General features: G+C 44.3%; 1 protein-coding gene across 1 annotated transcript; it reads left to right on the forward strand.

Moving 5' to 3' along the window:
* Window positions 1-6207: 6207 nt before the first annotated feature.
* adipoqb (adiponectin, C1Q and collagen domain containing, b) lies at window positions 6208-14690 on the forward strand (the record flags this gene model as incomplete). The annotated part of the gene is made up of 3 exons (XM_084327716.1): window positions 6208-6213; window positions 12167-12302; window positions 14092-14690. The coding sequence occupies 3 exons, from the start codon at window positions 6208-6210 to the stop codon at window positions 14688-14690; spliced, it is 741 nt and encodes a 246-aa protein (XP_084183842.1).
* Between the last annotated feature and the right edge of the window lie 560 nt (window positions 14691-15250).

The raw sequence follows: 15250 nt of genomic DNA on the forward strand, positions 1-15250 counted from the left end.
AGAGAAAGACTTTCGTCTTGTTTACATCAGGGTCCCCCATTTTCAATTCATCATAACATATATGACATACATACATGACATACAGATAGACAGTACTGCTACATCTATACATTTATGACATACCAGATTTGCAAATACAGTACTGTTTGTGATACAAAAAGAGTCCAGTAAAGAGAGTATATACATTTGACATAGAAACTGTACATTGGAGGAGGTTGGGGGGGGGGGGGTTGGGTAGGAGGAGTGGGTGGGGGACACTGTACAACTGAACAAGCAAAACTGTACATTGGAATATTGACAAGACCATACTTGGTAATTTACTGTACATTGGGGGGGGGTTGTGTTAGGACATTTACAGGGGCCAGTTTAGAATTGCAGTCTCCCGTACGTGTTTTTTGAGAGTGTTTTTGAAAGTGGGTAGTGATTCACATTCCTTTACAGCTTTGGGTAGGGCGTTCCACATTGATGTGGCATAATTGCGAAACGTGTTTAGTCCCTTGTTTGAGCCGAATCTGGGTTTAACATGATTTGTGGAGCTCCCTCTGGTGTTGTGATCGTGGTATTCACTGACCTTTGGGAAGTATTTTGACATGTACATGGGTACCTTGGTCGTGTAGTGTATCTTGTAGACCAGGCCCATTGCAAGTTGCTGTACTCTGTCGTCTACTCTAAGCCATCCTAGGTTGTCAAAGTGGGCAGGGGTGAGGTGGGTTCTAGGAGTAAGGTCAAGCAGTAGTCTGACCAGTTTGTTTTGAGATGTTTGTAATTTTGTTTTTAGCGCCTTTGAGGTGCTTTGGTACCACGAGGTGCATGCATAGTCGTAGTACCCTTGAATGAGTGCTCCTGCCAGAGTCTTCAGGGTACATTTACATTTACATTTAGTAATTTATCTGGCGCTTTTATCCAAAGCGACTTACAAGTTCTGTACGACAAGTCATCAGGAAGAGCACAACTCTATCAGCTGAGTAACAATGTTCATAAAGTGTTGAGTGCTACAGTGTAGGTTAGTTTATTAGGACATGTGCATGACAGTAAGGTTAGTTAGGGTTACATTTTTATAATTCAGATAATGGTTGAAGAAGTGTGTCTTTAGTCGACAATGAAAGATTGGACGGGTTTCGGCTGTCCTAACTGGGGTGGGTAGTTCATTCCACCATTGTGGGGCAAGGACTGAGAATAGGCGACTTCTCTTTGATGACCCTCCCGGGTATTCTTGTTTACCAGTGAGGAGATCCGGTACAAGAATCGTGTTTGTTGGTTGACTTTTTTTATTACATTGGATGCCATTTTGTCACAGGAAATACTCTGTTTTGCCCATGTGTAATGATAGTTTGTTATCAGCGAGCCATATGCAGATTTTGCCTAGTTCTGAGCTGAGGGTTTTTTCAACCTGTAACTTGTTCTTGTCAGAGACCAGCAGGGCTGAGTCGTCCGCAAAGAGAGCAATATCTTGCCTATGAGCCACTGTTAGCTTTAAATGTATTCCAGACTGTTGACACTGGAGCATTCATATCAAATGATGAGGCTGGCTGGGATTAAAAAGATTGGATTTTATTGAAGACAAAAAAACTCTTGTAAAGATTTAAGTAAATGGCAAGGGACTTTCACCCTACTGAAAATGAAGGTAGGGAGGTTTGTGAATTGTTTATAGGATAGTGGGGTATTCAATTGTGAGTTTGAGTTGAAGTGTGAGTTGAAGATCATTCCAGGAAGCAGAGTTGAAGATCATTCCAGATCATTCCTTGATCATTCAAGATCAAGCAGAGTTGAAGATCATTCCAGGAAGCAAAACAAAAAGCAGATTTACCAAATTCAGATTAAACTCGTGGGACCTTAAATGTGAGCCAATCATTTGACCGGGTCAGATAAGGTCCATAATTCCAATCTAGCATTGTTGTGGTATATGGTGGCAATTTTCCATTAATGGCCATAAAGATAAACAGATACCAATGCCAAATAAATATATATATATATATATATATATATATATATATATATATATATATATATATATATATATATATATATATATATATATATATATATATATATATATATATATATATATATATATATATATATATATATATATATAACTATGGACAATCGCATGATTGTCCATAGTTAACTTGCGATTAATCGCAAATTAATCGCATTTAAAAAAGAATTGTCTACCTTAAACTGATCTTTTTCAAGTTCCAAGTTTTAATACTCTTATCAACATGAGAGTCAACAAATGCTTGCTTTATGAAGCCATTTAACACAAAAGGATGACCCTCATGCATTGCAAATTTGCATCAAATTCAAAACAGAGTGATGCACAAAATAACTTAAAAGAAAATAATAATTCAATACAATGAATAAAGTGTGCATGAAATAATAGGGGAAAGAAAACGTTAGGAACTTGTTACATTCACCCACACAAGGGCTGAGTAATCACACACCCCCCCCTCTCTCTCACACACACACTCTCTTAGCTCTCTTTTTCTCTTGCCCCTTCCTCATCTCTCTCACCCCCCTCTCTCTCTATATATCACACACACACACACACACACACACACACACACACACACACACACACACACACACACACACACACACACACACACACACACACACACACACTTCAGAAACAAACATAGTATCAATGAGAGCATCAATAATATACCTGAGTGAAATCTAGTAAAAAAATGTAAATAAAAAAAAAGTTACAAAAAATATTAATCGTTAATCGTGAGTTAAAAAAAATAGTGGCGTTAATAGAATCGGGCGATACCGCGTTAATACCGCGTTAACTTTGACAGCCTTAAAGGATAACTCCAACATTTTGAGAAATTAGCTTATTTAACATCTTCCCTGGAGTTAGACAAGAAGATACATACCTTTTTTGTCTCTGTGCATGCATTTAGCTTTGGGAACAGCATAGCATAGCTTAGCTTCATCACTGGAAGTGAGGCAGGACAGTACCCTGACGTTCCCTACAGGTTTGTTGATATTCTCATTCCTTCAAAGGATCTGAACCGATTGAAGTTTATGGATACCATGACTTAAAATCCTCTTACCTTGACGATTAAAAGCCTCCCCAATTTAGAAAACAGTAATCCAATGGCTGGTATTGATAATATACTACAAACTACTGGACGCTCGGAGCTAACCGGAGCTAACGCAGAACAGGATGTGTAAAGCAAATATAATGACTTATTTTCTGGGGTTTTCAAAATAAAAGTGCGACGTTTATAGCAGCGGGAAAACGCTTATTTTGTACATTATCTAACGTTAACACGAACCTAAACTAACGCTACAACTAACCTAAAGTTAGTTTAGGTTCGTGTTAACGTTAGATAATGTACAAAATAAACGGTTTCCGCTGCTATAGACGTCGCTCTTTTATTTTGAAACCCCCCAGAAAGGAAGTCATTGCTCTCGTTATCTGCTTGAATGTCCGGTTAGCTCCGTTAGCGTGCAGTAGTTAGTAGTATATCAATACCAGCCATTGGATTACTGTTTTCTAAATTGGGGAGGCTTTAAATCGTCAAGGTAAGAGGATTTTAAGTCATGGTATCCATAAACTTCAATCGGTTCAGATCCTTTGAAGGAATGAGAATATCAACAAACCTGTAGGGAACGTCAGGGTACTGTCCTGCCTCACTTCCAGTGATGAAGCTAAGCTATGCTAACGGAGTGTCTGTTCCCAAAGCTAAATGCATGCACAGAGACAAAAAAGGTATGTATCTTCTTGTCTAACTCCAGGGAAGATGTTAAATAAGCTAATTTCCCAAAATGTTGGAGTTATCCTTTAATATATAATAATAATAATAATAATAATAATAATAATAATAATAATAATAATAATAATAATAATAATAATAATAATAATAATAATAATAATAATAATAATAATAATAATAATAATAATAATAATAATAATAATAATAATAATAATAATAATAATAATAATAAAAATAATAATAATAATAATAAAAATAATAATAATAATAATAATAATAATAATAATAATAATAATAATAATAATAATAATAATAATAATAATAATAATAATAATAATAATAATAATAATAATAATAATAATAATAATAACTTCGTTTTATATAGCGCCTTTCAGAGGACCCAAGGTCGCTTTACATAGGGGGGGGGGGGAGATGACAAATTAACAACATAGTGGACAGACACAACATATACATATAGAGTGAGAAAGTTAGGGGTTGAAGGCCAAGTTGAAGAGGTGGGTTTTGAGCAGTTTTTTAAATGAGTCCAGAGTTGGGGCGGTGCGGAGTTCTGCGGGGAGGGAGTTCCAGAGGGTGGGAGCTGCCACACTGAAAGCTCTGTTCCCGAACGTCCATAGTCTGGTTCGGGGGATGGAGAGCTGACCAGTGTCCGTGGATCACAGGGGCCGTGACTGAGTGTAGGGGTGGAGGAGGTCAGTGAGGTACTGAGGTGCCAGGGCGTGAAGGGATTTGTAGGTGAGCAGGAGGGTTTTGTAGGTGATGCGGGATTTGATGTGGAGCCAGTGGAGGTGGATGAGGATGGGGATGATGTGCTGCCAGGGTTTGGTGCGGGTTAGAACCCTGGCAGCTGAATTTTGAACATACTGGAGCCTGTCCAGGGTTTTGCTTGGGACCCCGGACAGGACCCCGTTGCAGTAGTCCAGGCGGGAGGTGACGAAGGCGTGGATGAGGGTCTCAGCTGTGGTGTCGGAAAGTGATGGTCGGAGTCTGGAAATGTTTCTGAGGTGAAAGAAGGCGGATTTGGTGATTTGGTGATTTGGTGATTGATATATATATCAATCTCACAACAGGCTTGTGGTCAGAGGGGTTCTAAAGCATCATGAAACATCTGTGGACCATGGTGCTGGGCCTGCTGCTGTCAGGGGGCATCATAGCCCAGGAGGAGGATGAAGGGGAGTCCATCTGGGCAGGGGATGATGTGGTAACAGCAGAGGAGCCTGCTGAGGAATCTGCAGCTGAAGCAGAAATTCCTCCAGAAGATGGTGCAGCTGAAGCAGAAAGTCCTCCAGAAGATGGTGCAGCTGAAGCAGAAAGTCCTCCAGAAGATGTTGCAGCTGAAGCAGAAAGTCCTCCTGAAGAGGAGACTGCAGCTGAAGCAGAAAGTCCTCCAGAAGAGGAGGCTGCAGCTGAAGCAGAAAGTCCTCCAGAAGAGGAGGCTGCAGCTGAAGCAGAAAGTCCTCCAGAAGAGGAGGCTGCAGCTGAAGCAGAAAGTCCTCCAGAAGAGGAGGCTGCAGCTGAAGCAGAAAGTCCTCCAGAAGAGGAGGCTGCAGCTGAAGCAGAAAGTCCTCCAGAAGATGGTGCAGCTGAAGCAGAAAGTCCTCCAGAAGATGTTGCAGTTGAAGCAGAAAGTCCTCCAGAAGATGTTGCAGCTGAAGCAGAAAGTCCTCCAAAAGAGGAAGCTGCAGCTGAAGCAGAAAGTCCTCCAGAAGAGGAAGCTGCAGCTGAAGCAGAAAGTCCTCCAGAAGAAGAGGCTACAGCTGAAGCAGAAAGTCCTCCAGAAGAGGAGGCTGCAGCTGAAGCAGAAAGTCCTCCAGAAGAGGCTGCAGCTGAAGCAGAAAGTCCTCCAGAAGAAGAGGCTGCAGCTGAAGCAGAAAGTCCTCCAGAGGAGGCTGCAGCTGAAGCAGAAAGTCCTCCAGAAGAGGAGGCTGCAGCTGAAGCAGAAAGTCCTCCAGAAAAGGAGGTTGCAGCTGAAGCAGAAAGTCCTCCAGAAGAGGAGGTTGCAGCTGAAGCAGAAAGTCCTCCAGAAGAGGAGGTTGCAGCTGAAGCAGAAAGTCCTCCAGAAGATGTTGCAGCTGAAGCAGAAAGTCCTCCAGAAGAGGCTGCAGCTGAAGCAGAAAGTCCTCCAGAAGAGGCTGCAGCTGAAGCAGAAAGTCCTCCAGAAGAAGCTGCAGCTGAAGGAGGGGGTGCAGCAGAACAGGAGGCAGCAACCGGGGAAGACTCTCCACCCGAAGAGGAGGCTGCAGTGGAGGATGAGGCTCAGCTTGTAGAGGAGGCTGCAGTGGAGGATGAGGCTCAGCTTGTAGAGGAGGCTGCAGTGGAGGATGAGGCTCAGCTTGTAGAGGAGGCTGCAGTGGGGGATGAGGCTCAGCTTGTAGAGGAGGCTACAGTGGAGGATGAGGCTCAGCTTGTAGAGGAGGCCCTAGATGGAGAGGAGGAGGTGGCTGAACCAGAAGGACCCCAGATGAAGGTAAGCTACAATTAGCGATGTTTTCAGGTATGTGTCATCATTAAGTACTTACCTACTTATTTGAGCCAGAACAGAACATGTCTCTGTGCGTGAGGCATTTGGCAGAGCATGCACTATGACAAACTAAGAGTACCATCATTCGAATGCACATCCCAATATACTGTACTCATATGACTGCTAACTTGTCCTTTTTGGCAGGTATCATTCAAAACTTTGATAGAGAGGGGGGTTATAATCTGAGCGGAGAACTCAATTTAAAAGTTCTTAGTGTAGGCACTACCATTGAGAAGACACTGCATTTCAATATGTGGAGTGAAACTGTGGAACAGTCTGAATGTGGTGCTAAAGCAATGTCCAAGTATGAGACAATTCCAACTGAATTATAAGGAAATGATGTTCACAGGTACAGGGATGAGGAAGGGATTTGACATTCACGGGTGTTTACATTTCAAATCAAATCAAATGTATTTGTAAGGCCCAACAACACATGGGCCGGACACGTCTTCTTTAAACAAGTCAAGAAGAAACATCACAATAAGTCAAGAACAAAACAAGAACACCATAAGGTCCAACAAATTTAAAATAAATGCTAAATAAATGAATGCAACACTCCCAGAGCTGATAGCGGATCTATTTGAGGCACAGGGCGGCTCAAAGAGGGTCGCATCCTCCCCGTCTTAATCACGGGACGTTCAACACTCCGGTCATCACTCCGAGACAGCCGGAGACAGGGAGACAGGGGGCGGCGCAGAGAGGGTCGCAACCTCCCCGTCATCATCGCGGGACGTCCAGCACTCCGGTCATCACTACGAGACAGCGGGAGACAGGGAGACAGGAGGGCACACAGAGAGGGTCGCATCCTCCCGGTCTTCATCACGGGACGTCCGACACTCCGGTCATCACTCCGGGACAGCCACTCACAGGGAGATGGGGAGATGGGACAGGCGTTAGACAGCTCGCGTGATTGTGATGGGCGGACATAGCAATAGATACAAGTGGTAAGCATATATGTGAATAGAATAGATATATGAAGTAAGCATATTATGTGAATAGAATAGAAGTACTTAACCCAGCAATGAAACCACGTTGACAGACCACGGACAGAAGATGGTAAGAAGCTGATCCATGGCCTCGGTGGTGCACGTAGAACAGTCACTGCAATCTTGGCCAAGACCAGAGAAATCCACCACCTTGGTCAGCACTACGAGACAAGCACTCAGAGATATGGGGGGGGGGGGGGGGGGGTTGGGACAGGGGTTAGAGAGTTCCCATGTTTGTAGTGGGCGGAGATGGAGCAATAAATACATGTAGTGAGCATATGCATACATGGTGACAGTAGAATCATAGTATATAAGAAAATTGTCCATGGCTGACAGATCCAGTGAGAGAACAAAGACAGGTCCTGAAAGCGGCTGAGAGGAAGTATAGAAAGTCGCGCCTCACTGCTGACATCGACACATATCACAACCTCTTGTTAACATTCTCCAAAACCATTACTAATGCCAAAGCTTCCTTCTTTCACCATAGGATCGAGGCCTCTGCCAAGAATCTTCGCAAACTGCATGCTACCATGTCCTCCCTCCTCACTCCCCCCCCCCCACCCCCTCCCCCCTCATCTTTCTCTGTCAAAGACTTCGCGATCTTCTTTGAGGGAAAAGTGGAGAACATCTGCAGCTCCTTCACCCAACCCCCACCCATTCCAAATGCTGAATCGAGAACCTCATCCTTCACTCTGTCATCTTTCTCTCCCATTACAGAAGCCGAGACCCTGACACTGGTAACGTCGAACCGTCCGACTACATGCCAGCTGGACCGGCTACCCTCCCCACTCCTCCAGACCATAGCACCAGACATCCTCCCATTCCTAACTGCAACCATCAACTCCTCACTCAACTCGGGGGTGGTCCCCACCTCCCTAAAACAAGCCAGAGTCACGCCACTCATAAAAAAACCAACCCTGAACCCCACCGTCATAGGCAACTATCGTCCTGTCTCTCTTCTCTCCTTCCTTTCTAAAACACTTGAACGTGCTGTATCCAACCAACTTACTGCTTATCTCTTACAGAATGACCTCCTAGACCCTAATCAGTCTGGCTTCCGGACTGGCCACTCCACAGAAACGGCCCTCATTGCGGTCACAGAGGCACTTCACTTAGCAAAAGCAAAAGGTCTCTCCTCTGTCCTTATTCTCCTAGATCTATCTGCAGCCTTCGACACAGTCAACCATCAGATCCTCCTCGCGGCCCTCGCAGGAATGGGAGTGGCTGGCTCTGCGCTGACATGGCTGACATCATACCTCAATGACCGCTCCTACCAAGTGTCATGGAGAGGGACCCTGTCGGCAGGGCCGGATTAACGACCGGGCCGTTTGGGCCGCGGCCCGTGGGCCTCTAGTGACGAGGGGCCTCAAAAAAAATAAAAAATAAATATATATTTTTTTAGGCCCCTCGTCACTAGAGCCCCCAACCTTTTTAAACTTTTATTTTTTATTTTTTGGAGGCCCCTCGTCACTAGAGGCCTTTTGGATGCCCCTTGTCACTAGAGGCCCCAAATATTATTTTTATTTTTCTTTAACTTTTATTTTACATTTTTTTGGAGGCCCCTCATCACTAGAGGCCTTTTGGAGGCCCCTCATCACTAGAGGCCCCAAATTATTATTATTCTTTTTTTTACTTTTATTTATATTTTTTTTGAGGCCCCTCGTCACTAGAGGCCTTTTGGAGGCCCCTCGTCACTAGAGGCCCCACATTTTTTTAAATTTTCTTTTTAACTTTTATTTTTCATTTTTTTGGAGGCCCCTCGTCACTAGAGGCCCCAAATATTTGTTTATATTATTTTTTACTTTTATTTAATTTTTTTTGAGGCCCCTCGTCACTAAATTTTTTTTTCTTATTTTGGAGATCGATGTCATACTGTGACACTGCAATGAAAAAATATTTGATCAATTAAAATATTTAGTCAACAAAAATATTTCATCAACTAAAATATACAGTACGTCACACCCTGCCGTCTGCAAGTGGCTAATCTTGAGTATTTTTTCTCCTCTTCATAAGAGTTTGAGGTTTTCCGTTTGAGGTAAAAACAGCAATAAAAAGTCAAAACTTGCATCTCCACATCCCAGCCCCGACGCCTGAATACTTTTACCAACGGATTTCCAGTTCCGCGTTTGCGTTCTGTGCTCTGATTGGCCACTGACGTTTCTGGTAGCGCCAATCGTGTGACGCCTCTTTCTTTCACCGGTTAAGCTTAGGCACTCTTTCGAAGTTGGTTAAGGTTAGAGTTTGTCTTAGAGCAGGGCGATAAAACACCAGCCCTGATTCCATACTCTAACCTTAACCAACTTCGAAAGAGTCGCCTAAGAAACGTCAGTGGCCAATCAGATCGCACCAGAAACGTCAGTGGCCAATCAGATCGCAGAACGCGAACACGGAACTGGAAATCTGTTGGTAAAAGAATAGACACAGCCCCGACACGAATGAGGCAGATTGGGATCATTATTCATGACAGACAGCAGAGACCCGCCAGTGCTGATAGCGGATATCATCGAGCTCCCCCTACACACTAGTAAAAAAAATAAAAGAAATACGAAAGAAATATATATATAATCAGATCCTCATCCAGCGTTTACTTTCACAGCATCTATAGTGACTACTAGTATCATCTCATCTCTTCTCTATCTATTTTTATTACATTTTTTGTATTGCAAATAAAAATATGATTGATTGTTTGATAATGAGGGGTGAGAGACGTTGAGTCTACGTGACACTGACGTCCAGGGGTCACTGTCAGGTCAGGTCAGGTGACCACTGACCGCGAGAATTGGACTTGCAAGTTGATCAAGTAGGCTAAGACTCGAGTAGTACTGTATGATCATATGAGACTCAAAAAACATGGATAAAAAAGTTAAACGGTGGGAAAGCGGAGCTGCTAAGTTCAAATCTAAACAGGAAAGGGACAGAAAGAGCACGTTACTTCGGCAAAGCATACCGACTATCTCTACTTTTTTCCCCCCCGTCAGGTAAGGAGGAGGATAACCCCCTGGCTAGCACTAGTAGTAGCAGCAATGTTAAAGAGGCTGAGCCAGGCGCCGCGGGCAGAGAGGACGAGAATGCTAACGTTATTATTATTGATGCTAGCGACAGAGAAGAGGAAGCGGCAGCCTCTAGTTCAGCCGGCCCACCACCACCAGTGGCTGCCACCTGTTCGCATACGCCCGCCACATCTCCACAGCCCAGCCCCAACACCAACACGAATGACTCTGACTCTGAGGCAGACCGCAATGATGACAGCCCAATCCAGCTTTTTTTTCTTTTTTAAAGTGACATATAAAAACGCCACTGTGCGTGTATGTGTGTGGGGGGGGGGGGGCCTCCACAAGAATCTGGCCCAGGGGCCTCTGAATTCTTAATCTGGCCTTGCCTGTCGGCCACCCGCCCCCTGCGGACGGGTGTCCCCCAGGGCTCTGTCCTAGGACCCCTTCTCTTCTCCCTCTACACTAAATCACTGGGTAACATTATCAAGTCTCATGGCTTCTCGTATCATTGTTATGCCGACGATACTCAACTCTTCCTCTCCTTCCCTCCCTCAGATGTCCACGTCTCTGAGCGGATCTCGGCCTGTCTCTCTGACATCTCCGCCTGGATGACGACCAACCACCTCAAACTGAACCTAAGCAAAACAGAATTGCTCCACCTGCCGGCCAAATCCTCCCCCCTGACCGACCTTTCCATCACAGTCGAGAATGCAGCTGTGACCGCGTCCCCGACCGCCAAGAACCTTGGTGTTGTCCTCAACGACCAGCTGAACTTCTCTGCTCACATCGTAGCGACAACCAGAACCTGCAGATTCCTCCTGAGCAACGTGAGAAGGATCCGCCCCTTCCTGACAAAAGAAGCCACCCAACTCCTCGTCCAATCAACAGTCATCTCCCGCCTCGACTACTGCAACGCACTGCTCGCTGGCCTCCCGGCCACTGCCACCAAGCCTCTTCAACTCATTCAAAACGCAGCGGCCCGCCTGATCTCAAACCTACCGAAGTCGGCCCATGTCACCCCACTTCTTAGGGACCTGCACTGGCTCCCCATTGCTGCACGAATCCGCTTCAAGGCCCTCGACCTAGCATACCGTGCGGCAAAGGGAACCGCTCCCGCCTACCTCCGGTCAATGGTCTCCAACTACACACCCTCAAGACCCCTACGCTCTGCATCTTCTGGCCGCCTCAGACCTATTCCTATCCGAGCTCCAGGAGGGTCATCAAAGAGAAGCCGCCTATTCTCAGTCCTTGCCCCACAATGGTGGAATGAACTACCCACCCCAGTTAGAAAAGCCGAAACCCGTCCAATCTTTCGCCGTCGACTAAAGACGCACTTCTTCAACCATTATCTGAAAAATAAAATAAAATAAATAAATAAAAAAGATATCTAACCCTAACCTTACTGTCATACACTTGTCCTAATAAACTAACCTACACTGTAGCACCCAACACTTTGATGAACATGGTTAGTTACTCAGCTGATAGAGTTGTGCCCTTCCTGATGACTTGTCGTACAGAACTTGTAAGTCGCTTTGGATAAAAGCGTCAGCTAAATGACTAAATGTATAAATGTAAATGTAAATTGTGAAATAGAGTAATAGATATTTTCTTTATTTCTTTCATGTTTTACATATATAGTATTTTTTTGTTTTGCATATATATATTTGTTTTGTAAGGATTTAAATTAGTACACTCATTTGAGTAGTGGAAAAGGGGTAGGATTAAATAAGTGTATACTTTTCGAACATGTAAATTGAGTTATGTTTTGCTTTTGTTTATTTATATATGTTTTCCATTTAATTTCTTTTTCAATTATTTGTTTTGATTTTATATTGTTTGTATTTTATTACATGTTCGAAATAAAGAATTCAAATCAAATCAAATAAAAAAACGAATCTTCTGACTTCCTGGGATTTACAGGTGGGCCAACCAGATGACAGCAAGCCTTGTGCCATGTGGATGGGTGGAGTGCCTGGGACCCCTGGAGCCAGCGGGCACCCGGGGAGAGATGGAAGAGACGGACATGATGGTCCTAGAGGAAAGAAAGGAGACACAGGTAAGCACCACAATGCTCTTTACCAGGTTTGTGGGGTAATATTGTGCTCTTTACTGTATATGGTTACGTTTTCCTAAAGCATAGCACTGTGCCAAAGATTTCGGGAAAGCTGGACAAGACATACTATGGGCGAGATCCACAAAGGGTTTGCGCGGCTTTTTCCGACGCAAAGCTGGTGCATATAGCTCTGAAACTCATTTTGCTATCCACAGAGGACGGGCAACGGGTGAAATGAGGTGGTAACTGCGTTCCGTCAGCATTGCGTCCGGTGCAATTATTGCGTATTTAAATGAGGTAATATGGGCGGAACATGTCCCCATTTTATGCAAATGAGCCTCGTCCAAAGATGCTCCCAATCCACAAAGCCTGGCGCAAATTGCACAGAGCAGTTAACGCTACGCACCTACCCTCTTCACAGACAAGGTAATAACTAAGCGCAAAGCCCTAAGCGCTATAAAGGGGCATCATGCCAGCGTCACAGGTGATCATGGGAGCAGTAATTGTTGCCAGATGCAGGCATTGTAAATAATGCCAGGCGTGCCAGTGAAAGAATATTTCGAAGGAGAATATCACCCTTTTTATTGAATTGAGACCGAAATCATCCGGAGACACAGATTGCAAGCTCAAGCAATCCTTTATCTACTGGATGAAATCAAGGATGATATTGAGCCAGCCACCCAGAGATCCCATGCAATCGTATTTATTATTTAAATATTGTTATTTAACATTGTCGGCTTTCCCAATGTTCGGCATTATTGATTGATTTTGAAACAAGATTTTGATTTTGCATCATGCTGCAACTTTTATTTGTGTTATGCATTGCTCTTGTTTGTTTGATTATGTCTTCATTATATAAAGCACTTTGAACTGCAATCCTTGTATGAAAGGTGCTATATAAATAAAGATTATTATTATTATGATTTACTGCAGTGGCATCAGTTTAGTAAAAGCCAAGGTATGGCAAGGAAGGGGGTGGATTTTTTTTGCCAAATCAGTTGTGCAATAGTAAAAAAAATGTAGTTGTTTCTATACAATTCACATTTTAATCAACAGTATTATGGCGTTTATACAGTTTGTTTAAACAAGTGAACGTCCTCCGAGCTCTCTCTCTCTGCCTCTCTCAGCGCTGTCAGGTGCAGACTGCTCCGCGAGCCAACTGCGCTGGAGCAGATCAGGGGAAAACTCCACACATAATGGCATGCGCTGGTATCTCATCCGCGCAATGTCCTTAGTGGATAGCTCGCAAAGCCAGAGCAGATACTGTGCGCAAACCCGCACAGTTTAGGGTGCAATTACCACCACGCAATCCATTCTTAGTGGATCCCGCCCTATGTGTACATCCATGGCTGCCTGCCAAGAAACCTATTTTATATAATAATCTATATCTTCATGAAACGGGGCAACAGTGACCTTAGGTTAGAGAAACAGGCTTGTGACTGGAAGGTCGCTGGTTCGATCCCCCAGACCGGCAGGAAAACTCTGGGTGAGAAAGAGAATGAATAACTCTCTCGCATCCCTCAATACCAACCTCTGAAGTGGGGTTTAAATTGCTTAACCAACTGCACCTGTGGAGTTGCTCAGTGGCCAAAAGTGTCAGGCAGCTCTCAGGTGTGAATGTATGTAACTGTGTGAATGTGAAGCAGGGTTGCTGAAAAAGAGCATCCATGCTCAGTGAACCTACCCTGCGTAAATAAAGGTAAGAAAAGAAAACGATACTAGCTGAGGAAAGCACAGATTGCATTCAAATGATTCATCACAAACCGGTAAATCATTTAAATATTTTTTTTAGGTGCACCAGGAGAAAAGGGAGAATCAGGTGCAAAGGGTGACGGCGGCCCACCAGGGCCACGTGGTGTCCCGGGAAACTCCGGTCTGAAAGGCGCGCGGGGCGAGAGCGCCCTCTCACATCACGCCGCTTTCAGCGTGGGCCTGACGGACCCCGTCCCTGCGACCACAGACCTACCCATCCGCTTCAACAAGCACCTCTACAACGAGGGGCGGCACTACGACGACGCCGTCGGAAAGTTCCACTGCACCATTCCCGGTGTGTACTTCTTCACCTATCACTTCACCGTCTACCCCAAGGACGCCCGCGTGGCCCTGTTTAAGAACGACCGGCCCGTGGTGATCACTTACGACCAGTACCACCAAGGCAACCTGGACCAGGCCTCGGGGGCAGTGATCCAGAGGCTGGTGGCCGGGGACGAGATCTGGCTGCAGATCCACGGGGGGGAGGGTTTCGCAGGAGTGTATGCCGACAACACCAACGACTCCACCTTCTCTGGGTTCCTACTCTACCCCGACATGGGGGCAGCGGTGGAGGCGGGTCCGGGGGCGGAGAGGAGGAGGAGGAGACGCCGCTCAGTGGGGAGAGGGAGATATTTTTGAGGATGTTTTTATATTTTATACATGTGTTCTGTACATTTGGATCACCTTACCAAATTTATCTTAGAATGCTGGGATGAAATGAAACTGCGTTAGAAGGGCTTAATTAAAGGGGCACTTCACCAAAGAAACAATGCTGATTTATTTTGCATATAATCTCACACACATCCAAAAACTCTAAACCGTTTTGCACACATGACATTAGTTATGTTATGAAGTTTGACAGTTATTGAGTGTAATTGAGTTTGAATATTGCCACCAGTGATGTCATCAGAGACATTGAATCATTGTGTTGTGTTAATTACAGGACAGACAAGGGATATTTTTCTTCTACATAATTTCATACACCACACAAGGATCCCTGATGATATCACTGGTGGCCAAATTGAAACTCATTTACTCTCAATAAACTGTCAAACTAAATTAATGTGTGCACATTTGTTTGTTTTTTTTTACTTTGAGACGAGTGTGAGATTATGTGCAAAATAAATCAGCATTGTTTTTTGGTGAAGTGCCCCTTTAATGTATCAACTCGTATTTGTGAGTAAGAACAATTTAAAAAA

Source organism: Notolepis coatsorum (assembly GCF_963971535.1).
Source record: "Notolepis coatsorum genome assembly, chromosome: 13".
In the NCBI taxonomy this organism is placed as follows: Eukaryota; Metazoa; Chordata; class Actinopteri; order Aulopiformes; family Paralepididae; genus Notolepis; species Notolepis coatsorum.